General features: G+C 42.5%; 1 protein-coding gene across 4 annotated transcripts in view; it reads right to left on the bottom strand.

Annotated features, from left to right (window-relative positions):
* Window positions 1–1,197: 1,197 nt before the first annotated feature.
* qkia (QKI, KH domain containing, RNA binding a) overlaps window positions 1,198–24,878 on the bottom strand; it is a 104,017-nt gene continuing 80,336 nt past the window's right edge. Inside the window, exons 5-8 of one of the 4 annotated variants that reach the window (XM_014126319.2) lie at window positions 12,314–12,401; window positions 10,488–10,766; window positions 7,833–7,907; window positions 1,198–5,189 (exon numbers count right to left, since the gene is read on the bottom strand). In XM_014126319.2, the coding sequence (XP_013981794.1) occupies window positions 5,173–5,189; window positions 7,833–7,907; window positions 10,488–10,766; window positions 12,314–12,401 (459 nt within the window). In that variant the 3' untranslated portion in view covers window positions 1,198–5,172. Of the gene's footprint in view, window positions 5,190–7,832; window positions 7,908–10,370; window positions 10,791–12,313; window positions 12,402–24,878 lie in introns of all 4 variants that reach the window. The other 3 variants (XM_014126141.2, XM_014126225.2, XM_014126075.2) reach the window with 3 other exon arrangements.

The following is a 24,878-nucleotide window of genomic DNA, read 5'->3' on the forward strand; positions in this document are numbered from 1 at the left end:
TCAGGAATTGTATAGGGGCTCCAGCTGTGTCTAACATCAGATGACAGTCCACTTCCCAACAGTACGCGTCACATTGCAGGACCAGTTAATTTTGAATGGGTTGTAATAACGGTGTATGGGGTCATAGCTATATGTACATTAGTATCTTCTGCGCTACAGTAATCTCTCTCTCTTGCTCTCCCACTCGCTCCCCCTCTCAAACCCGGGAGGGCAGATTGGTGTTGAATCAGCTAGGTGTTGAATCAGATGAGTTAATCCTACACAAGGCAGATTGGTGTTGAATCAGATGAGTTAATCCTACACCAGGCAGATTGGTGTTGAATCAGATGAGTTAATCCTACACAAGGCAGATTGCCTTGAGATACTGTATGATGAGCAGCATATTAGGTTTCAGTTGGACATTTGTGTTGGACCCTAGTGTTTCACCTGCAACCCTACACTTCCACTTACAGCTACAGAGAGCAGCTCCCTGGTTCTCCTACAGAGAGCAGCTCCCTGGTTCTCCTACAGAGAGCAGCTCCCTGGTTCTCCTACAGAGAGCAGCTCCCTGGTTCTCCTACAGAGAGCAGCTCCCTGGTTCTCCTACAGAGTGCAGCTCCCTGGTTCTCCTACAGAGAGCAGCTCCCTGGTTCTCCTACAGAGAGCAGCTCCCTGGTTCTCCTACAGAGTGCAGCTCCCTGGTTCTCCTACAGAGAGCAGCTCCCTGGTTCTCCTACAGAGTGCAGCTCCCTGGTTCTCCTACAGAGAGCAGCTCCCTGGTTCTCCTACAGAGAGCAGCTCCCTGGTTCTCCTACACTTCCAGTTACAGCGAGCAGCTACCTGGTTCTCCTACAAAGAGCAAAACCACAAGAGAGTGGTGATAAACAGAAAGGAGGGACGAGACAGCAGCGGTGCTGGAATTGGGATTATGTAGTGTGTAGATGAATCTTTTCAGCAACACAGGTGAAGTGTGTGTGAGCAAGAGTGAGGGACGGATCAGCTCGTGCACAGGTTCCAGTTAGACAGTGTGTGTGTGTGTGTGTGTGTGTGTGTGTGTGTGTGTGTGTGTGTGTGTGTGTGTGTGTGTGTACAAGCAGGTCAGTGTAAGTGTTTGGTGGTCAGACACCAGTTTTAATTGTGTTAGTCCGTGAACCAGACCAAGGTCGTACATCCATTAAACTTGTTAAAAACAAGAACAACAAAATATCAGCAAGTTAGTAAAATTCTTACTAAGAATGTTTTATTAAAATAAATGCCAAGGGGTTAATAAGAAATATAACAGCACACACCATGAAAACTAAAAAGCAAGCATGTAAAAATACTTATGACAAGAAACGAAAAGTCACTAATGAGTTAAACAAGCTAGGAGTTGGCAAGAAAACTAAATCTAACTCTAGGAAAGGAAACACTCCTAATGAGGGACAGATTTCAAGATGTAAAGGGGGGGGTTCAAAAACAATTTGCAGTGGGCTTCATCAACAACAACAAAAAAAGTCAGAAAAAGGATTTTATAATATACATATAAAATGAGATTAGAAAAATACATTATAAACCTTTAACAATGGCTGTAAATTACATGATCATACATCGTACTAGGCAGGCCAGAGAATACGGTAGCTTTCACCATATACCTGATGAACTAAACCAACCTTTGCAATGTTACAACACGCTGTGCCATTGTATGAGGGAACATTTCTTAATACTGTCAAAATGCTTGTCATATCTTGCTCCATGTTAATATTGCATTTCTAAAAAAAAAAATATATTTTTTTTAAATTAAGAATAATTCATAACACTAAAAACATATTGACCTTTTCTGTGTAAAGCATGTATGAGAAAAATAAATAGTATCAGACTGCCAGGGAAGGTAAAATACTTTAGAATTCATGTCTCAATTGATTTTTTAATAGTCTTTTTTTTCTTTGATTAGATATACCCCTTTTTTGTTTCAATAACTGAAAACTGCTTGGCTGTGAAGTTGTGTTAGCTGTAGAGATGGCCTAAGGACAAAACGTTTGTTTTATTTTCACCTTTCATTTATGCACTCTCTCGCACTATGATTTTTGGGGCATGATATTCTAATAACCATCTTTATTTTGCATTCAAGCCTCAGTTTTGGATGTAATCGTTTGTTCTACCATGTGCGGGTCTTCACCTGTTCCAGTATTCACACCTGGAACCAACACTACTCAGTAGTATGGACCTTAAGAGTGCAGGCGGCCTCATCATTTTAGCTGTAGGGAGGCAAGGCGCTTTTCTAGTCTCTCTGCTATATCATCCAGCTGTATGTCGATCACTTCCAGAATGGCTACATATTGACTAACATAGTAATCAATACATGTCATCCAGCCCCCCCCCCCCCAATCTGAAGAGCTCCGAAGAGCATCTGGGAAAACCCTCTCGGGTCTTTAGGTCATAGGATTATAAAACGGGTTGGCTACATTCCCCAACCGTAGTGAGAAAGCATTGTTAGAGTGGATGTTATCAGTTTGCAGATTTTGAAACAGAGGTATACATGCAAACGGCTTTTCCCCTCTTAATCTCATTTTATATTCAATTTATTCATAAAATGTCCTGGCAGACTTCTGCGCTGCTATTGGCAGTTTGTTCTTTGTAGAATAATCACAGTTACCAGAAAACAAGACAAGGATAACATGTTAAATCAAAACGCAGAGAAATAAGAAATGAAACTTGTTCCGATGGCAGAGAAAAGGGCCAAAGATTTATAAAAAAATAATAATAATAAAAAAAAACAAAAAAAAAACAACTGAACTGATACTTGGGAAGACGAACCATGGCACATATTTTAGCTGGTCATACGACTGCTATTCTTTTTGCATAGAATAACTTCAGTAGCTCAGCAATAATGACGGAGCTACCCTGCTCAACTCTTCAGAGAGCATACAGAAGCCGTTCCTCTCTGCAGTTTCCTAGTTGTTGCTGGATATTACTGAACAGAATGTTAACACTTGGAAAAAGAAACAACCGTCGATAAGGCACTTCTTCTAACTTTAAAAACAAAAGAAATATTCTCTGTGTCTCTCTCAACCCCTCTTTGTAACACTTACATCCTTGCAATGTTCCTAGGTATGACTATTTTGGTCTTTATTTTTTATTTTCCAAGCCAATAATATCCAAAGTAACACAGCATTTTCGCCACATGTCCTTTTTCTGCATACTATTTTTTTGTACTTTTTTTTTTCTCATATTTTGTAACTGCAAGTATAAAAAGCTAAAATTGCCAAAAATATATATGTTTTCTTCTCCAGCACCCTGTAAGAGTATTTCATTTTGTTCTCCATCTTTAATATGTAATGACAGGTATCTACATGTGTATCTCTCTCTCTGTGTGTGTGTGTGTGTGTGTGTGTGTGTGTGTGTGTGTGTGTGTATGTGTGTGTATGTGTGTGTGTGTGTGTGTGTGTGTGTATGTGTGTGTATGTGTGTGTATATATAAAAACAGGTATGTATAAAGCAATTTGAACAGGCAGGCATGGCTTTCACATCCTATTTTTGTTCTTGAGAAAGAGTTAAAGAAACGGTCAGGGCTCAGGAGCTGGACTATACCTTCATGGAGACACATTGTGGATGTGCTAATTGGGGGACTTCAAACTGGTATGGTGAGGGTTAAAAATAAATACATTTCCCCCCAAAGTCATTTGAATTCAAACAGGCATATTTGCATGAGGGCAAGTATCCCGTCCCCCAGGATGACTTGATTGGTATCAAATTGGAAAGAGATTAAAAGAAAACTACAAAAACACACTAGCATAGAGAATTGGCCAAATGCTGAAACGCACAATGAGAATGCATTCTTTGCCAGGGGTGTGGATACAACCAAAAACAAAAAGGCAAAATCAAAAAAGAGAAAAGGAAATATATACAAAAGTTCACTATCAGGATCCCCCCTCCACCAGTAGCCATCTTTAGTGTTAATCGCCTTTGTCTCTTCATGGGGAACTACAGCTTTACTTACGCAACCATGAAATCACACCCTTTCAAACGCTAAAATGACGGAGAGCCCTCTGCGGTTAAATACATATTTATGTAGATATAATTCAACTGGAAACCCTTTGGCTAAATATGCACACAATACTTTTTTTTGTCTTTTAGATCACAGCTCGCACAATTTCTCTAAATAGATCAGGCTTGGACACAGTGTGGAGGAGCATAGTTAAGTTCAGTAGCTAGTTGACTATATATCCACTGTGCCCTCAACCCATCCTACTTTCATTATAGTAATAGAAACACCGCTTCTCATCCTGATTCTTCCCCATATCACCCTGCCCCAGCACCCCACCTAGCTTCTGCTAACTGCCCATGATAGGCCTGCCACTTCAAAAGCTACCTTTTAAATTCTAACAACCTGCTTTGTCTGGCTAGTCCTTCACAAAAGAGCTCATTAGAATGTAATAACGAGAAAACAGAAAAATCAAGTAAAAACAAAGAAAAACAAAAACAAATTATAATAAGCTCCATTTGTAGTCAATTTAGCCATGCTTTTAACAGGCAACCATGGAGGGCACACCCAGAATGTGTCAGCACATTATCATCTCAGAGGTTCATAACGCACGACTACATATGAAAATGACAGAGAATCAACAAGTTGGTGTGAGTGTAGTTTCTCTTTCCTTCCATTTCCTTTTCTATCAAATGACCCACAAGCAAGTGTGGAATGGGGAGGGAACGAGGGACCTGGGGGCATACAGTTTGGTTTCAGTTCCCGTTTAGCATTATTCAGTAATTATTAGTGAGGTCACCGAATCAGAGCAGGTATGGGGAGGTCGACAGGGAGGAAGGGATCTTTATTGAGATTATTTAATAATTTATATACATATTTAAATATAAATATATATATATTTTATAATTACGTGCAGATTCATTAGAACACACACATCTCCCCAGTTTGTGATTCATGAAGAAAAAGAAAGAGAGAGAATGAGAATTCAACTCAATGAACAGAAATCAATAAAATAATAACTTGGGTTTGATGTGTTTCTATGAGATTGTGATATATTTTTTTTTAATGTTTTTTTTTAAATCAAAAACATGTTAGGGTAACTAAGGGCAGGCACCTCTTTCTCACTGCGTCCCGAGAGGCTAGCAAAAGGCAATTACCAGTTAACTGATCAGCAGGCAGGCTTGGGGCGGCTCGTCATTGGGTGAAGAGTTCAGAAGTCAGAAGGTCATGTGTTAGTTGCCGGTGGCGGCTAGGTGGTTAGAAACAAAAAACAAACAAAAAGAAAGAAAAAATAGAAAGGATATTAGTGGCAGCAAGGAGAGACTGGAATGACATTTTAATAATAAAATTACTGCAATCTCTTATTCCCACTAATTCCTGCCAAGAAACAAACCCAGCTAGCTAATATTGTTATAATCATGAGGTTGTTACATCACGATCTCAACTACTAAGCCCCCAACCGGAATTAAAACGTTTTAATCAAAGCGCTACATTGGCCCCAGTACCAAAACTCAAGAGAGGTCGAACAAAGTACAAAAAAATAAATATGGTTTAGTTTCTTTCGAGGTTGGAATGGAAATTACCAACAGTGTGATTAGTGGTAAGGAGACTTAAAGTAACTAGCTAGAGTTACGTAATGAATAACAGTAGCTAGAGTTACGTAATGAATAACAGTAGCTAGAGTTACGTAATGAATAACAGTAGCTAGAGTTACGTAATGAATAACAGTAGCTAGAGTTACGTAATGAATAACAGTAGCTAGAGTTACGCAATGAATAACAGTAGCTAGTGTTACGCAATGAATAACAGTAGCTAGTGTTACGCAATGAATAACAGTAGCTAGAGTTACGTAATGAATAACAGTAGCTAGAGTTACGTAATGAATAACAGTAGCTAGAGTTACGTAATGAATAACAGTAGCTAGAGTTACGTAATGAATAACAGTAGCTAGAGTTACGTAATGAATAACAGTAACTAGTGTTACGTAATGAATAACAGTAACTAGTGTTACGTAATGAATAACAGTAGCTAGTGTTACGCAATGAATAACAGTAGCTAGAGTTACGTAATGAATAACAGTAGCTAGAGTTACGTAATGAATAACAGTAGCTAGAGTTACGTAATGAATAACAGTAGCTAGAGTTACGTAATGAATAACAGTAACTAGTGTTACGCAATGAATAACAGTAGCTAGAGTTACGTAATGAATAACAGTAGCTAGAGTTACGTAATGAATAACAGTAGCTAGTGTTACGTAATGAATAACAGTAGCTAGAGTTACGTAATGAATAACAGTAACTAGTGTTACGTAATGAATAACAGTAACTAGTGTTACGTAATGAATAACAGTAGCTAGTGTTACGCAATGAATAACAGTAGCTAGAGTTACGTAATGAATAACAGTAGCTAGAGTTACGTAATGAATAACAGTAGCTAGAGTTACGTAATGAATAACAGTAGCTAGAGTTACGTAATGAATAACAGTAACTAGTGTTACGCAATGAATAACAGTAGCTAGAGTTACGTAATGAATAACAGTAGCTAGAGTTACGTAATGAATAACAGTAGCTAGTGTTACGTAATGAATAACAGTAGCTAGTGTTACGTAATGAATAACAGTAACTAGTGTTACGTAATGAATAACAGTAGCTAGAGTTACGTAATGAATAACAGTAACTAGTGTTACGCAATGAATAACAGTAGCTAGAGTTACGTAATGAATAACAGTAGCTAGAGTTACGTAATGAATAACAGTAGCTAGTGTTACGTAATGAATAACAGTAGCTAGAGTTACGTAATGAATAACAGTAGCTAGTGTTACGTAATGAATAACAGTAGCTAGTGTTACGTAATGAATAACAGTAGCTAGTGTTACGTAATGAATAACAGTAGCTAGTGTTACGTAATGAATAACAGTAGCTAGAGTTACGTAATGAATAACAGTAACTAGTGTTACGCAATGAATAACAGTAGCTAGAGTTACGTAATGAATAACAGTAACTAGTGTTACGTAATGAATAACAGTAGCTAGAGTTACGTAATGAATAACAGTAACTAGTGTTACGCAATGAATAACAGTAGCTAGAGTTACGTAATGAATAACAGTAACTAGTGTTACGTAATGAATAACAGTAGCTAGAGTTACGTAATGAATAACAGTAACTAGTGTTACGTAATGAATAACAGTAGCTAGTGTTACATAATGAATAACAGTAGCTAGTGTTACGTAATGAATAGATTACTTTCCCCCAATTATTTTTCTTTATTATCAGTATATACAGGAACCATAAATACACTTGTTATAAAATGTTCAAAATATAAAATGACAGTACCTCGTGTACAACTGAAATATCAAAAAAAGGTCCATGTATTTTTACATTTCAATACTTAAACACACCGGAGGGAGAACGTTAACTAGCTTTGATTAGGCATGTCCGTCCAACCCAATTTTGTCTTTTTTTTTTACAGAAAACAAAAATCAAGACATAAACCAAGTGGAAAAATGATGCCTGGTGGCTACTGTACTGCTGTCTACTTTTTCTACTTCGTGTTCAGTCGCTTTCCACTCTGTTCCTCATAAGTAAAACAAATGGAATGATGGAAACAAGGCTGACCTATTTTAGGATCTAATCTCACATCAGAGGAATGTTAAGAAAATGTAGCTTGAACACGGCGTGCTACCTGTTCTGTCACCAAGGGTCACAGTTCATGTAAACCAAAGCAATTAACATCGCTTTGCCTGAGCATTGAAATATAGTTCTATACTGAGTACTATGTATGTAAAATAATATGCATAATGTGCAGTATATAAAAACACGAGAAATCCCCAACTAAGGCAAATAAGGCAATGCAATCAACAGGCAAAGTAAAGCATCCTAGAGACTAAACTAACCTCTGTCTGCGGTCACAATCCTTTGGTAAGGATGGACGCGCGAGTCATGTCGTCTCATTTTAGTAGCCATTGCACCTAGATTGCAACAAGTCCACAAGGTTAGAAACCGTTCACTTTAGGAGGGGAAAAACAATACATATTGACATTTACATATACTGCTTATACATTACATTATAATATACATAAACATGACAGACATGTATGAAAAATGCATAGAAAAAATAACATTTGCTTTAATTTGATATCTACAAATGTATAACTTAGGTAGTAAAACTTCACAGTACTCAGTGTTAGAGGATTTGTGGAAACCAGTGGGCAGGGGGACTAAAGCTATCTAGAAAAAAAAGCTCATCTTCCATATGAGACGGGGGGGATTGAGGAAGAAAAACAATTGGCTGATTTTGAAAGGTGTGAAAATCCAATGCAGCTCAGATCCTAATTGGATAGTGCAAGACACCACCTGGCTCTCTCACATCTCTACATCTCTCAGTATCAATCTGCTCACTGGCAGTAGCATTCATTTCTCTCTGAATATTTGTCACAAATGAAGACAGACATTTCAATTACCCTAGTGTGGTTTCTCCTGATATCATACACGGAAATGGAGTAAAATACTATGTTGGTTGCATAGGAACTGTGACTGTGCATAGAGATAAACAATTAGTCTATGACCCAAAACAAATCCCAGATTGAAAAGTGTTCAAGGTAAATCCTTAATGCAACGAGTCCGACAATCTAAAAGTTTCTCTAAAAGCCTAGCTAGAGCTCAGTGCAGTCAGCGAGACACCATTTCAGCACTCAGGGGTCGGAGCTCTTGGGCTTTTATGCGGATATGTCAATATTTCTGATTTAGTGAGCCGGGGAAGGATAGCCTCCCAGATCTCGGGGACAGAGAGATGGCAGAGTGATGCTGGGGTGGCCATATTTCTCTGCTCTTCATTACCCAGAAAGCGTTTAAAGAGATTTGTGTCAGAGCCCTTCAATGGCTAAATGGTGGCCGTCCCCACAGAACAGGTCACCGTGACAACCATCTGGGTATCCTGTCAAATGGTACACTAGTAAACTCTCTTCTCTGCAGTTATCAAGTGAGCACTTCTAAAGGAGACAACTCAGAATGTTGGCCCTAAAATAAGAAGGCTTGGGTAGGTTTCCATGCTGGAATGGAGAGTTGTGGTGGATTAAGCCAGTGACGGTTACATCACATTTGGAACAGCCAAACAGCCCTTAGACTAATATCTATCTATCCTGGCAGGGGAGGCAGGCAAGCTGTGTGACGTTTCACAGTGCTGGTTGATGACCAAGCCAGTCCGCCCACATTCCACTCCGCAGCACCAGATGTCCTGAAGTTTCCTCAGAGTCCTGAGCAGGTATAACAGAGCCAGATGCTTGTTGTGTTCTGGTGGCTCTCTGTTGCTGAAGGCGCCGATCAATACGGCGAGTAAATAAAACGCGCTAAGCTGCTGTCCCCTCCAAATTAGAGAGAAAATCCAGTAGGTTCTGTACTACAGAACAGCTCCCCCAGGCACCTCCTTCACGGACACACGGGTCAGCTAACATGGCACCTGTGTATCAGCCGTCTCATGATGTCAGGATCAACACCTCAGGCATGTCATTAAGGTAGCGACACAAACAGGAAAGGCCCGCTGTCAAAACTTGACAAGGTATGCAGTGACATACAGTCATTATTTGGTCAAATTAGAGGGCGACAGCCTCCATAAAATGTGAGATATTATCGTCAGTCACATCTAAATGTTTATTCGGCAGAATATTGCTTTGAGCGTGCACGCCGGTGTGTATACACACCCGCACCTACGGAATGTAATTCCCACGGCTGACATATTGACTGGGGAATGTCGGTGACTCGTACTAAGTTGAAGTTCAAAAGCGTGAAAACTGAGCCAATGGGAAAAATGAGAACAGTGAATTTAATGAACATCCCCACTGGGACAAAGGGGACTTTCTACTGGCATCAAGGCCAGAGCACAGAGCTAGCTGGGAAAAAAAGTAATACTCATTTCAAAAGCTGCTGAAATCCAGGGGGATCCACTGCCAGACTGAATCTGCCGCTGGCGAGAGCATAAAAAAGCTAGAGCGCGGGAGTGTGCACACGTGCATGTCCCTGCCAGAGTGTCTTCAGACAAGGCAACTCATATTGCATGGGAGTATAATGGCAGCTGCAGAACAGAGAGAAAACGACAGGTAGCCTAGTGGTTAAGAGCGTTGGGCCATTAAATGAAAGGTCGCTGGTTCGAATCCCAGAGCCGACTAGGTGAAAATCTGTCGATGTGCCCTTGAGCAAGGCACTTCATTGTAGTTGCTCCTGTAAGTCTCTCTGGATAAGAGTGTCTGCTAAATGACTAAAATGTAAAACTAAACCTGAGCCAGGAAAAGGATGCTGGGAAGATGAGCTAAAATAAAAAAAATATAAATTCCCTGTCCCCCTTGCCCTTTGTTAGCGCATTAGTCCTGTTCAGCTGTCAGGTCATAAGGTCACACCCATAACAACCCTGTTTTCTCAGCTGGATACGACATATTTACCTTTCAACAAGTCTTGACCGTGGCTCATCGAAGCCGCGTCCATAAACCCAGGGTAAAACAAGCTGCCCTCCTGTCCGGGGCTAAAGGGGCCGCCGCCCAGGCCCCAGGGTCGCTTACCTAGAACCCCATTGTGGTCGATGGGGTACTCCAGCAGGGAGGTGGGCGCCAGGGCGTACGGGTAGTCGTACGGGGAGGCGTAGAGGATGCCGCCTTCTGGTGAGGGAGGCACCAGGGTTGGGGTGCCATTGGGTAACATGCCCTGCATTTGGGGTTGTCGGATGATGTTCATGATGGGGGGCCCTGCCGGTGTGGGGGGCCTCATCTGCTGATGGGGGGCCATCAACTGCCCCTGGGGGGCCTGCATTAGACGGGGGCCCTGAGCGGCGGCGGCCGCCGCTGCAAGAGAGAACGCAAGGGGGTCTGCCATAAGCAAGAGTGAAAGACAGAAAGACAGAGAGATACAAGACAAGGGGGTAGAGATGTGGTGGTGCGGTTGACCAAAATCACAAGTGGAGAAGCGAGAGTTGGAAAACACAAAAAGTAGGAAAAGGGGGGGAGAAGGGGGGGAGGGGTGAAAAAAAGGAAAATTAGAACATGCAATGATCACAGTGAACCAGCAAACAAAAAATTAAGTAAACAAGAAAATAATAAAAAGAACCCCATACCAAACTATAAAAAGCAAAAACGCTGCATTCAACACCAATGCACAGACCATATTAAGCATACCAATCACCATGACAACTACGAGTTCATGTACTGCTGACAGCACAAGCCAACAGAAATGGAGCCGGTGGCCATGGAGAGGAGAGACGGCGTGAAAGTTTCTGATAAGGACCAATGGGAGGATCACGTCAATCCCCCAAAAAGACAATCCAGTCTATTGGACTACTCTCTGGGCCAATGAGGCCCTGCTTTGGACAGACTAGTTGAAATCTGCCAGACTATAAAAACAATTCTGATGCCCTCCACTCTGCTACATGACCGTTAGACCATTTTGGTTGGCTGACATACTAAATCCACAAAAGATTTTCCAAATTGTTTTGCATTTGCAAATGTTCTGACATGGTGAACATCACAGAGAGCGGGGGCGGATTGATCAATGTTTTACATGTGACTCGGTGACTAATTCATGCTGAGTATCGCAGGTCTGGCAACACAGCCGAGAGAACCAGACACTGGTCCAGACATTGGTGTGAGAAACCAATGTCTGCCAAGTCAAATCATTTCACATTTTACAAATTAGATTTTTATTTCAAAACAAGCCATTACTTTTTGGACAGAAAAAAAAAATGCTCAAAACATTACTAATATAATAATAATAATAATGATGCAAACAGTAAATTGTGACAAATTTCAAGCAGCCATCAAAGAGACATGAAAGTGCAGAACTGCGGGAACTCTGGGTGGGATGAAATCTAAAGAAAGTAACACTTTGGAGATGGGAAAAATAAACAGTGTTTGTAACAGATGAGTGAACTACGTCATGCAGAGATGAGCGAGTGATTTCTGCAGTGCGCTGAAGGCATATAGAAGCCACCCCGACATTGCAGCAAACTGTGATTGCATCCATATGGGAGGGGGTGAAGGGGCACATAGAGGGACCAGCGGGAGGAAGGGAGGGGAAACTGATATACTTGGATACAGGTGGTTTTAGTAGGTAGGTATACATGGGTCGGACATCTTAGACAACACTTCAGAGCAAAGTGCATAAGTTTATAAAATAAAAAAAAGCACTGCAATGACTACAAAACATGAGGCAGAGGCACACAGTTAACTGTATATCATGAGCATCTATTCTTCACTGTGGTTATTGTGAGGTTCTAAGTGGTTATTACAATAACAGATGGATTAAGACGATTAATGATAAGCGTTGGTGTGTAACATTAGTCAATGTGGATCCAAACAGGACCTTTGTGCAGTGTGTGTGTGGATGTAAAGCGTACGTGTCTTGATGTTGGTGTCTCGGTACGTCCCGTTGAGAATGGCCAGCTCCATCAGCTGCATCTTCTTCAGATTATCCTCTCCTTCCGCCTGGAACAACAAACAAATCAACAGGTCAGTTAACAAGTCCTTTCAGTCATGTTAACCTGTTAGGGTTAGGGGGCAGTATTTGCACGGCTGGATAAAAAAAATGTACCCGATTTAATCTGGTTACTAATCCTACCCAGTAACTAGAATATGCATATACTTATTATATATGGATAGAAAACACTCTAAAGTTTCTAAAACTGTTTGAATGGTGTCTGTGAGTATAACAGAACTCATTTGGCAGGCAAAACCCTGAGACATTTTCTGACAGGAAGTGGATACCTGATGTGTTGTATTACCTTTAAACCTATGCCATTGAAAAACACAGGGGCTGAGGAATATTTTGGCACTTCCTATTGCTTCCACTAGATGTCACCAGCCTTTACAAAGTGTTTTGAGTCTTCTGGAGGGAGATCTGACCGAACAAGAGCCATGGAACGATGATGGCCCATTAGACACCTGGCGCGCAGTTCATGTTGGGTACCCTCGTTCCAATACGTTATAAAAGAGTATGCATTCGTCCACCTTGAATATTATTCATGTTCTGGTTAAAAAAGGCCCTAATGATTTATGCTATACAACGTTTGACATGTTTGAACGAACGTAAATATATTTTTTCCCCTCGTTCATGAAGTGAAGTCCGGCGGGCTTAGATCATGTGCTAACAAGACGGAGATTTTTGGACATAAATGATGAGCTTTTTTGAACAAAACTACATTCGTTATGGACCTGTGATACCTGGAAGTGACATCTGATGAAGAGAATCAAAGGTAATGGATTATTTACATAGTATTTTCGATTTTAGATCTCCCCAACATGACGACTAGTCTGTATCGCAACGCGTATTTTTCTGGGCGCAGTGCTCAGATTATTGCAAAGTGTGATTTCCCAGTAAGGTTATTTTTAAATCTGGCAAGTTGATTGCGTTCAAGAGATGTAAATCTATAATTCTTTAAATGACAATATAATATTTTACCAATGTTTTCTAATTTTAATTATTTAATTTGTGATGCTGACTTGACTGCCGGTTATTGGAGGGAAACGATTTCCTCAACATCAATGCCATAGTAAAACGCTGTTTTTGGATATAAATATGAACTTGATAGAACTAAAAATGCATGCATTGTCTAACATAATGTCCTAGGAGTGTCATCTGATGGAGATTGTAAAAGGTTAGTGCATCATTTTAGCTGGTTTTATGGTTTTGGTGACCCTGTCTTTGAATTGACAAAACATTACACACAACTCTTGTAAATGTACTGTCCTAACATACTCTAAATTTATGCTTTCACCGTAAAACCTTTTTGAAATCGTAAAACGTGGTTAGATTAAGGAGCTGTTTATCTTTCAAAGGGTGTAAAATAGTTGTATGTTTGAAAAATTTGAATTTTGACATTTATTTGGATTCAAATTTGCCGCTCTTGAAATGCACCTGCTGTTGATGGAGTGCACCACGGGGGGGACGCAGGCGTCCCACCTAGCCCATAGAGGTTAAGACATGTTACTGTGCTGTGTCACTATTGCAAGTGTGTGGGGGGGGGGGGTGTACATAGGGACAGACGTCCAGAGATGTAAACATTAGAGGACACCTTTTGAAACGAAAACTAGTTTCTATTGAACAAATTCAGGTAGGCCCCTTCCTGTTCCGTTTGGTTCCTAATGAATAAACCCTGGCGACAGCTAGTTCTCCATAAGCACGTTGCATGAGGAAGGTATGGAGAAGAGCTTCAACACCATGGTAATGTTGCATCATCTCATTTTGTTGCTAAATCGCTGACAGACATTAGGCAGGGAAAACGCATGCATAAACCACTGCCTTATATCAGCCAGATAATTACGGAGAAAAAAAATCTCCCCCTTGTGCACAATCAAATGTGCAATAAAGGCCCAGCTAATGTCAGTCCTGTCAATTAATGTTTGGATAAATAAATACATACATAAGCAGTGTCACTGTCATTATCCCCCAAATTAGGCAAGTTAAATTATTCATGGAAAGCAATTAAGTTAGCACCCGTCCCTTCTCTCCCCGAGCCCGCCTTTCCCCTCCCGAAGCGGCTAAACACTCCATAACCATGACAACAAAGTAGAAACCCAGTGCTTTTCCAAGTAGATCGTAATAAAGAAGGACCGGTGTGATTGCAGCAGACAGAGAGATAAACGAGGCTTCAGACAGACAAGGCTGCTGCAAACAGACAGATAGACGAGGCTGATTTGATTTGGGCTACAGACAGACAAGGCCCCGCAGACTTCTCCTCTACGCTTCAGACTAGGGTTGCAAAGAGTCGGAAACTTTCCGGTAAATTTCCCTGAAATTTTCCCTAGGAAGTTAAGCCCAGGAAGTTGTGGAATTTTGCTTATAAATTCATCAAAAAAGTTAGCTTATAACAGTGAACCTTTTTTATGGGATACACAAGGCAATTCTAGGTCTTGTGACATATTTTGGTTAAACTGTCCCAATTCAATGGAATTGCAACCCTCTGCATGCACAGTGCATTCTTCCATCACATGATGGAAGAGTGCACTGCACATGTGATGGAACCGTGCACTGCACATGTGATGGAAGAGTGCACTGCACATGTACAGCTGCTTCTCAAGATCTTGCACACTGATGAGATGCTTTTGAGCCCACACTACTACACTGTCTGAGACAAGTACGACTTGCTTTCTGGTAAGTTTTGATTACAATACTGGGTGGGGGTGAATATATTTTTTATGACATACATGATTTGTTAACAAGTAAATAGTAGCCCACAGCAAAGTGTGTTTAAATAATTTCTAACTTGTTAACAATTTCTGATAGTTTTAGCTACCATGTGGGTTTTGGCTTGCTTGAGCCTGCTAACTGAGGAGTGTTAATTCACCTGTTTCCAAACATGTTTCATTTTAAAACATTTATCTTACAAAGGAGTTGTTTAATCTAACTGCTTAACTATTTATCTGTACATGGAATTGTATTTGTTGTTTTACTCATTTGTTTCTAATCTTTACAGAAAAATGCCACGGGCACTGTCTGATGTGAGGAGACATTTCACTGCAGCTAATGTAGAAGGAAAAGTTGGGTACATTTGCAAATACTGTGCCAAATCATATGTGAAGAATGCAACAAAGATGCAGAATCATCTGGCCAAGTGCATAAAGTTCCCTCAGCGCTCACAACAAGCAAACTCTGACAAAAGTCTCTCTACTTCTATTTGAGGTGAAAATGATGAATCAGACACCTTATCGATAGCAACAGCTCACGGTCCTCCTGGAATCAGAAGTGTTTTTTATTCAATGGAGGAACATAGAGAAATGCTGATGAATGTCTTGCTCGAGCTGTGTGTGCAACTGTTTCACCACTGATGCTCACCGGCAATGTGTAATGGAAGAGATTTCTGAATGTTCTTCGCCCAACCAGACATGCTTTATCTACTCATTTGTTGGATGCAGAGTTTAACAGAGTTCAAGTGAAGGTCAAGCAAATCATAGAGAAAGCAGACTGTATTGCAATCATCTCTGATGGGTGGTCGAATGTTTGTGGGTAAGGAATAATTAACTACATCTCCACCCCTCAACCAGTATTCTACAAGAGCATGGACACAAGGGACAACAGACACACCGGTCTCTACATTGCAGATGAGCTGAAGGCAGTCATCAATGACCTTGGACCAAAGAAGGTATTTGCACTGGTGACAGACAATGCTGCAAATATGAAGGCTGTTTGGTCTAAAGTGGAGGAGTCCTACCCTCACATCACACCCATTGGCTGTGTTGCTCATGCATTGAATCTGCTCCTCAAGGACATCATGGCACTGAAAACAATGGATACACTCTACAACAGAGTAAAGGAAATGGTTAGGTATGTGAAGGGTCATTAAGTTATAGCAGCAATCTACCTCACCAAGCAAAGTGAGAAGAATAAGAGAACCACATTGAAGCTGCCCATCAACACCCGTTGGGGTGGCGTTGTCATCATCTTGGAATCTCTCCAAGAAATGGCCATATCACAGTAAACCGATATGGACAGCCCCATCAAGAGGATCCTCCTGGATGATGTATTTTGGGAGAGAGTGCCTGAAAGTCCTGAAACCTCTAGCAGTAGCCATTGCACGGATTGAGGGAGACAATGCCATCCTGTCTGATGTTCAGACTCTACTTGCAGATGTAAGAGAAGAAATCCATACTGTCCTGCCCACCTCACTGTTGCTCCAAGCAGAGGAAACTGCAGTTCTGAAATACATCAAAAAGCATGAAGACTTCTGCCTGAAGCTCATACACGCGGCAGCGCACATGTTGGACTCCAAGTATGCTGGCAAGAGCATCCTGTCTGGTGCAGAGATCAACAAGGCCTATGGTGTCATCACTACCGTGTCTCACCACCTTGGCCTGGATGAGGGCAAGGTTCTTGGCAGTCTGGCGAAGTACATTTCCAAGCAAGGGCTTTGGGATGGAGATGCAATATGGCAGTCGTGCTAACAAATCTCATCAGCCACCTGGTGGAAGGGACTTTGTGGATATGAGGCTCTTTCCCCTGTTGCCTCCATCATCCTCCAAATGCCACCAACATCAGCCGCCTCAGAGCGCAACTGGTCTTTGTTTGGGAACACACACACCAAAGCATGCAACAGGCTGACCAATACAAGGGTTGAAAAATTGGTGACCATCCGGGCAAATTTGAGGCTTTTTGAGCCTGACAACGAGCCGTCCTCAACAAGGTTGGAAAGTGACAGTGAAGATGAGGCCTCCGAGTCTGATGTTCAAGAGTTGTATATTGAGGAGGTCCAGGGAGAAGACATGGAAGCCTGAGAGAAAGACAACCAAAGCTTTAGTTTCTAGACTATAATTTTTGGGAGATGCGATGGATCATTGGGGATCATTCGATATTCCCTTTCTTTTGTTGTTAAGTGAGTCAACTCATTTAATTAAAGTTCAATTCGTAAGTAAATCGTTTTTTTTTTTATTTCTATTGGAAGGATTGAATCATTTAATGATCTATGATCATTTAATCATTAGCCTTCTCTGTGGCTCAGTTGGTAGAGCATGGTGTTTGCAACGCCAGCATGGTGTGTGCAACGCCAGGGTTGTGGGTTCGATTCCCACGGGGGGCCAGTACAAAAAAAAACTTTAAGTCGCTCTGGATAAGAGTATCTGCTAAATGACTGCATTTTTTTACATTTACATTTTAATTATGTCTACTTATGATAAGGTAAAAGGTTTGTGTCTCCATATGATATGGTAAATATATCCAATGCAAAAAAAATCTACATTTAAATGGTATTAATATTCATTTGCATATATTTCCATTAATATTTCCATTAATCCCCATATATTCCCTTTAATTCCCACGGAATATTCCCCTAAATGTGCAACCCTACTTCAGACAGACAAATGCTTCACAGACAGGGCTCCAGACTAACATTTTCCCCTGGTGGTACTGGTGCCAATAACTTTTTCAGTTGGTGGCACCAGCTCATGATTTGGTCACGCCAATTTTTCTCAGAGGAATCAGGCTATAGAAGAAAAAAAAAACTCATTCACCGTGCTTTACACTAACAGACTAGTGAGATGGTAGACTACTCGTTGTTTCATCTAACATGTCCAGCAAGAATGCATGATTCAAGATATTTTGATGTAATGTGCACCTAGTCCAGGGGGAGGTCATACCAAGGATCATTTTGCTATTTGATTTTGAGTGTTAAGACCCCTTAAAGTATCCCAGAAATATACAAATGATTTGATGAAAAAATGGTTTTGGACCTTACTGCTATTAGCCCATAGAAACGTATTGAATAACAGATTCACTACATGGAACAGAGTCCCCCGAAAAAAAAAAAAATCAAAAGGAAGTTGGTTCTGAAGTGTCTATCCTACATCAAATCATTTTTATAACTAAGAGCATAGTATTTGGCACAAATCATTCTTTAAATTCTAGACCTCAGCTGAATCTGGTAAAGAATGGTGTGGCTGTTGAACATGTTGAGGAGACTAAATTACTTGGCATTATCTTAAATTGTAAACTGTCATGGTGAAAACATATAGATTCAATGGTTGTAAAGATGGGGAGAGGTCCAGCCGTAATAAAGAGATGCTCTGCTTTTTTGACACCACACTCCAAAAAGCAAGTTCTGCAGGCTCTAGTTTTGTCTAATCTTGATCATTGTCCAGTCGTGTGGTTCAGTGCTGCAAGGAAAGACCTAGACCGACTGCATCACTTCTTTTTAGAAAGAAGCATTAATGTGTTCAAAATCCCAAACTGTTTGCATAGTCAACTTACACACAGCTCTGACACACACACTTATCCGACAAGACATGCCACCAGGGGTCTTTTCACAGTTCCCAAATCCTGAACAAATTCAAGAAAGTGTAGAGTATTATATAGAGCCCTTATTGCATGGAACTTCCATCTCATATAGCTCAAGTGAACAGCAAACCTGGTTTCAAAAAACAGATAAAGCAACACCTCACGGCACAACACCTCTCCTCTATTTGACCTAGATAGTTTGTGTGTATGTATTGATATGTAGGCAATGTGTGCCTTTAATTTTTTTAATGTAGTTCTGTCCTTGTCTATTGATGTTCTGTATTATGTCATTCTGTTTCATGTTTTGTGTGGACCCCAGGAAGAGTAGCTACTGCTTTTGCAACAGGTAAATGGGGATCCTAATAAAATACCAAAATACCAAATCTGAGAGATATAAGATCAGGAAAAATGTGTTATGTATTTAACCCCTTATTTTTGTCACTAAACAGTCTCCATATATACCTTCAGACGTGTATTGAGAGTCCTGTGGGCATCCTAGAGCAAAACAACCAACATGTACGTGAGAGTCTCACCTTTCCAAAGAGGGGTCATATTAGTGTGTAGCCCAAACTGTTCAGAGACTACAGACAGAAGTTGGCAGATCAGCTGTACCGACTTCAGACAAGTCCCAAGACGCTTGTGGGGGTCGTAGAGCAAAACGGAGAAAATCATCGCGTTTGTGAGTCACATCTTTCCATAGAGGGGTCATAGCAGTTAACCCACTGTTTCCGGGCGCCGAAGATGTGGATATTGATTAAGGCAGCCCTCCACACCTCTCTGATTCAAAGGGTTTGAGTTAAATGCAGAAGACACATTTCAGTTGAATGCTTCAGTTGTACAACTGACTAGGTATCCCCCTTTCCCTTAAATAGTTTAGGTCAAACCCTTCGGACGCTACAGACGATTTTGTGAGAAGAATGATTTTCGGGATGTCTCATTGTCTGACAAACACCTCTCTAGCTCTGTCACCTTTCACCGCAGATGCAGAAGTGTTACATAGGTGGACGCAGTGGATTGAGATGAATGCAATACAACAAAAAATATCTCTAGCTTTAAACTGACAGGATTTTATGGGAATTATTTTATTATGCCAATTAGATTTCCGCGAGGGTGCAGACATCAACCTTAGGGGTTTCAGAGAAATAAAAATTATACCCACAGAAAGCTGAGAACTGTAGTTGCTTCCAAAGCTATGTATTTCCAGCAACGGCGGAAATGCATAAAATAAATTCAGATATTAAGTCATTTATTTGGCACTACCTACAAAGTTCTTAAACTACTGGCACATTGAACCTTGTTGGTGCCGTAAATCAGAAGCAGAGACCAAGGCTCTAATGTAAGACCTCCTCAGAGACAGGAGGAGGAGGAGGAGACCAAGGCTCTAATGTAAGACCTCAGAGACAGGAGGAGAGCAAGGCTCTAATGTAAGACCTCCTCAGAGACAGGAGGAGGAGGAGGAGGAGGAGAGCAAGGCTCTAATGTAAGACCTCCTCAGAGACAGGAGGAGGAGGAGGAGGAGGAGAGCAAGGCTCTAATGTAAGACCTCCTCAGAGACAGGAGGAGGAGGAGGAGAGCAAGGCTCTAATGTAAGACCTCCTCAGAGACGGGAGGAGGAGGAGGAGACCAAGGCTCTAATGTAAGACCTCCTCAGAGACAGGAGGAGGAGGAGGAGAGCAAGGCTTTAATGTAAGACCTCCTCAGAGACAGGAGGAGGAGGAGAGCATCAGTGGCAGTGTCTGGTCTCTTACTCACTACACATTAGGCTACGTGCTACGGTCTGCAACAGGCGGTCAAAAGAAATACAATCACCGTGTATTTTGGTGGATAAATCATTCCCACGACTCTGTACTGTAAATTACTGAACCACGGAGCAGCTAGCTCCACCCCTAACCAAGAGCATTCAGCTAGCGCCACCACTACCCAAGAGCATTCAGCTAGCGCCACCACTACCCAAGAGCATTCAGCTAGCTCCACCACTACCCAAGAGCATTCAGCTAGCTCCACCACTACCCAAGAGCATTCAGCTAGCTCCACCACTACCCAAGAGCATTCAGCTAGCGCCAGCACTCACCAAGAGCATTCAGCTAGCGCCACCACTAACCAAGAGCATTCAGCTAGCGCCACCACTCACCAAGAGCATTCAGCTAGCGCCACCACTCACCAAGAGCATTCAGCTAGCGCCACCACTCACCAAGAGCATTCAGTTTGCTCCACCCCTAACCAAGAGCATTCAGCTAGCTCCACCCCTAACCAAGAGCATTCAGCTAGCTCCACCCCTAACCAGGAGCATTCAGCTAGCTCCACCACTAATCAAGAGCATTCAGCTAGCGCTACCACTAACCAAGAGCATTCAGCTTGCTCCACCACTATCCAAGAGCATTCAGCTAGCTCCACCACTAACCAAGAGCATTCAGCTAGTGCTACCACTAACCAAGAGCATCCAGCTTGCTCCACCACTATCCAAGAGCATTCAGCTTGCTCCACCACTATCCAAGAGCATTCAGCTAGCTCCACCACTAACTAAGAGCATTCAGCTTGCTCCACCACTAACCAAGAGCATTCAGCTAGCTCCACCACTAACCAAGAGCATTCAGCTAGTGCTACCACTAACCAAGAGCATTCCGCTAGCTCCACCACTAACCAAGAGCATTCAGCTAGTGCTACCACTAACCAAGAGCATTCAGCTAGTGCTACCACTAACCAAGAGCATTCAGCTAGTGCTACCACTAACCAAGAGCATTCAGCTAGTGCTACCACTAACCAAGAGCATTCAGCTAGCTCCACCCCTAACCAAGAGCATTCAGCTAGTGCTACCACTAACCAAGAGCATTCTGCTAGCTCCACCCCTAACCAAGAGCATTCAGCTATCTCCACCCCTAACCAAGAGCATTCAGCTAGCTCCACCCCTAACCAAGAGCATTCAGCTAGCTCCACCCCTAACCAAGAGCATTCAGCTAGCTCCACCACCAACCAAGAGCATTCAGCTAGCTCCACCACCAACCAAGAGCATTCAGCTAGCTCCACCACTAACCAAGAGCATTCAGCTAGCTCCACCACTAACCAAGAGCATTCAGCTAGCTCCACCACTAACCAAGAGCATTCAGCTAGCTCCACCACTAACCAAGAGCATTCAGCTAGCTCCACCACTAACCAAGAGCATTCAGCTAGCTCCACCACTAACCAAGAGCATTCAGCTAGCTCCACCACTAACCAAGAGCATTCAGCTAGTGCTACCACTAACCAAGAGCATTCAGCTAGTGCTACCACTAACCAAGAGCATTCAGCTTGCTCCACCACTATCCAAGAGCATTCAGCTTGCTCCACCACTATCCAAGAGCATTCAGCTAGCGCCACCACTAACCAAGAGCATTCAGCTAGCGCCACCACTAACCAAGAGCATTCAGCTTGCTCCACCACTAACCAAGAGCATTCAGCTTGCTCCACCACTAACCAAGAGCATTCAGCTTGCTCCACCACTATCCAAGAGCATTCAGCTAGCTCCACCACTAACCAAGAGCATTCAGCTAGCTCCACCACTAACCAAGAGCATTCAGCTAGCTCCACCACTAACCAAGAGCATTCAGCTAGCTCCACCACTAACCAAGAGCATTCAGCTAGCTCCACCACTAACCAAGAGCATTCAGCTAGCTCCACCACTAACCAAGAGCATTCAGCTAGCTCCACCACTAACCAAGAGCATTCAGCTAGCTCCACCACTAACCAAGAGCATTCAGCTAGCTCCACCACTAACCAAGAGCATTCAGCTAGCTCCACCACAGAACATTCTGCATCGGCCCACACTTATCCTAGTAGAACCCAGGCCCATTCAGTGGTTATTACAACAATCTCCCCAGCCTCAGAGGTGGTGAGATACTAGGCCTGCTGAGCAGAATGCCTAATTAGCTATGTTCACAGAGAATGTCTAACGCTAACATGGACTCCTCAACCTGGAAATGGGCTTAAATCACTGCTAATTAGCTGTTTAAACGCTCCACACAGAGCCCACTCAGAGGAACCATTTAGGCCTTTTTAGCTTCCTAAACACTTGCCAGAGGTGGTTGCTGCGGTGGAGTGAACATCTTTAGCTGCCCATTCTATTAGATCCTCCGTCGTCTGCCTTCCCTGTTTACCATCACTAATTAAATCAGATCGTGACCCTGACCACCTTCTAGACAGCTTCTCCCAAGTCTGAGAACATTTTCACAAATGATTCTCATGAAAGGGACAGCTGGTTCTCTTTCTCGATGCTCGCTTTTTGGCCCTGATCTGTGTCAGCCAGTTTGGATCTGAGCCAAGGCTGATGTTAGACCAAAACATTTTTACAAAATAAGAAACTAAGCCAAAACATAAAAACGGAGAGAGTCACAGCGAGGTTGTGCCGAGTGTTGGGTTGCATTTCGCTGACAAAAACGAGTTCCTACAATAGCCTTTATGAGGAGCCAGACATCCCATGGCAGAGCAGAAATCTGACCCTGGCTCAGTTGTTAGAGAAAGGAGTCAGTATTAACAGACATCCCATGGCAGAGCAGAAATCTGACCCTGGCTCAGTTGTTAGAGAAAGGAGTCAGTATTAACAGACATCCCATGGCAGAGCAGAAATCTGACCCTGGCTCAGTTGTTAGAGAAAGGAGTCAGTATTAACAGACATCCCATGGCAGAGCAGAAATCTGACCCTGGCTCAGTTGTTAGAGAAAGGAGTCAGTATTAACAGACATCCCATGGCAGAGCAGAAATCTGACCCTGGCTCAGTTGTTAGAGAAAGGAGTCAGTATTAACAGACATCCCATGGCAGAGCAGAAATCTGACCCTGGCTCAGTTGTTAGAGAAAGGAGTCAGTATTAACAGACATCCCATGGCAGAGCAGAAATCTGACCCTGGCTCAGTTGTTAGAGAAAGGAGTCAGTATTAACAGATAAAAGTCTGTCTGAAGCATCTGCGAGGTCACCAAGTCTCTACCCTCCGTCCCAAACATAAAGTCCTACTGTGTGTTTTGCCGGTAACACATTTCTAACGCCGTTACAACACACCGTTTAATGTAGAAACTGGAGAGCGGACAGAGCTTGGGGGTGTTTCCCCCAGCAGCTGACACTGCTAACTTTTTTAAATACAGGCCCAATAATAACAGTTGGTTAAAAAGGTGAGAGGCTGCTAGTTGTTTCCCTTTCAGGGGGAGGAGAGGCCTGGCTGGTTTTCCTAGGTGTGTGTGTGTGTGTGTGTGTGTGTGTGTGTGTGTGTGTGTGTGTTTGTGTGTGGTGCTTACAAACACAGAGATAGAGCTGTGGCTAAGAGCGAGTGGGCGGTCATCGGGCCAGGACTCAATTAGCGCAATGCATGCTGGAGGATGTGTGTGTGTGTGTGTTTGCGCGTGTGTGTGTTTGCGCGTGTGCGAGAGAGTCGCACGCAGACAGGGACAGGAAAGGGGGCTGAGGATGATGGATTTGGAGGTTGGGAGGGTTAAAGAGGCTCCTGGGACTGGGGTGTCACTATCAACATCTCTCCAGCTCTGCAGAGCAGGGGAAGTGCTGTTGTGAGGGGCGCAAAGCAACGTAGAGGGGAGGGTATACAGATGCTGCTAGGAAGGTGGTGTGTGTGCAGCAGAGACGAAAACAGAAAGTCAACTCTGGCCAGACAACCCTCAGAAATCCAGCTGACACAGCTCAACTCTTTCATCATACCAGTCTGTTAGAAATCTCCCTAACGGCCACATGGAAGCAGGTCAATTTACTCCACTGCATTAGTCCCTTCAGAAACAACACAAGGTAGTGATTATGTTGTGTACATGAATGAAACCCTATTAGAAATAGGACTTATTAGTATACTAATGGTTGTATTGATTGATTTGAGAGCTGGATGGAACTGGGCCACACTAAGACTCCAGACAGTGGGCATCTACTGTCTGCTACTATCTAGCAGCGGGTGAACTATGATGGAGACTTTCCTGAAGACTGAATGTATGTTTCATGTTGCCAGGCTGAAGGGACGAGATTACTTTGACGTCCATGTGACCATAGAGCCATCACAATTAACACAATCCTGAGTCGGCACAGCTCACTCCCGGTTTCCTCATTAAACATTCAGGACGGCTGTCAGGATGCCGAGTGTGTGTGTGTACGGAAGGGGAATCATCTCTGTCTGAGAGGGAACGGGCTCTCCGATTCCCGAGAGAAATGTTGCATGGATTACACACACTGAGGACAAGG

Source organism: Salmo salar, chromosome ssa01 (genome assembly GCF_905237065.1).
Source record: "Salmo salar chromosome ssa01, Ssal_v3.1, whole genome shotgun sequence".
Taxonomy (NCBI): Eukaryota; Metazoa; Chordata; class Actinopteri; order Salmoniformes; family Salmonidae; genus Salmo; species Salmo salar.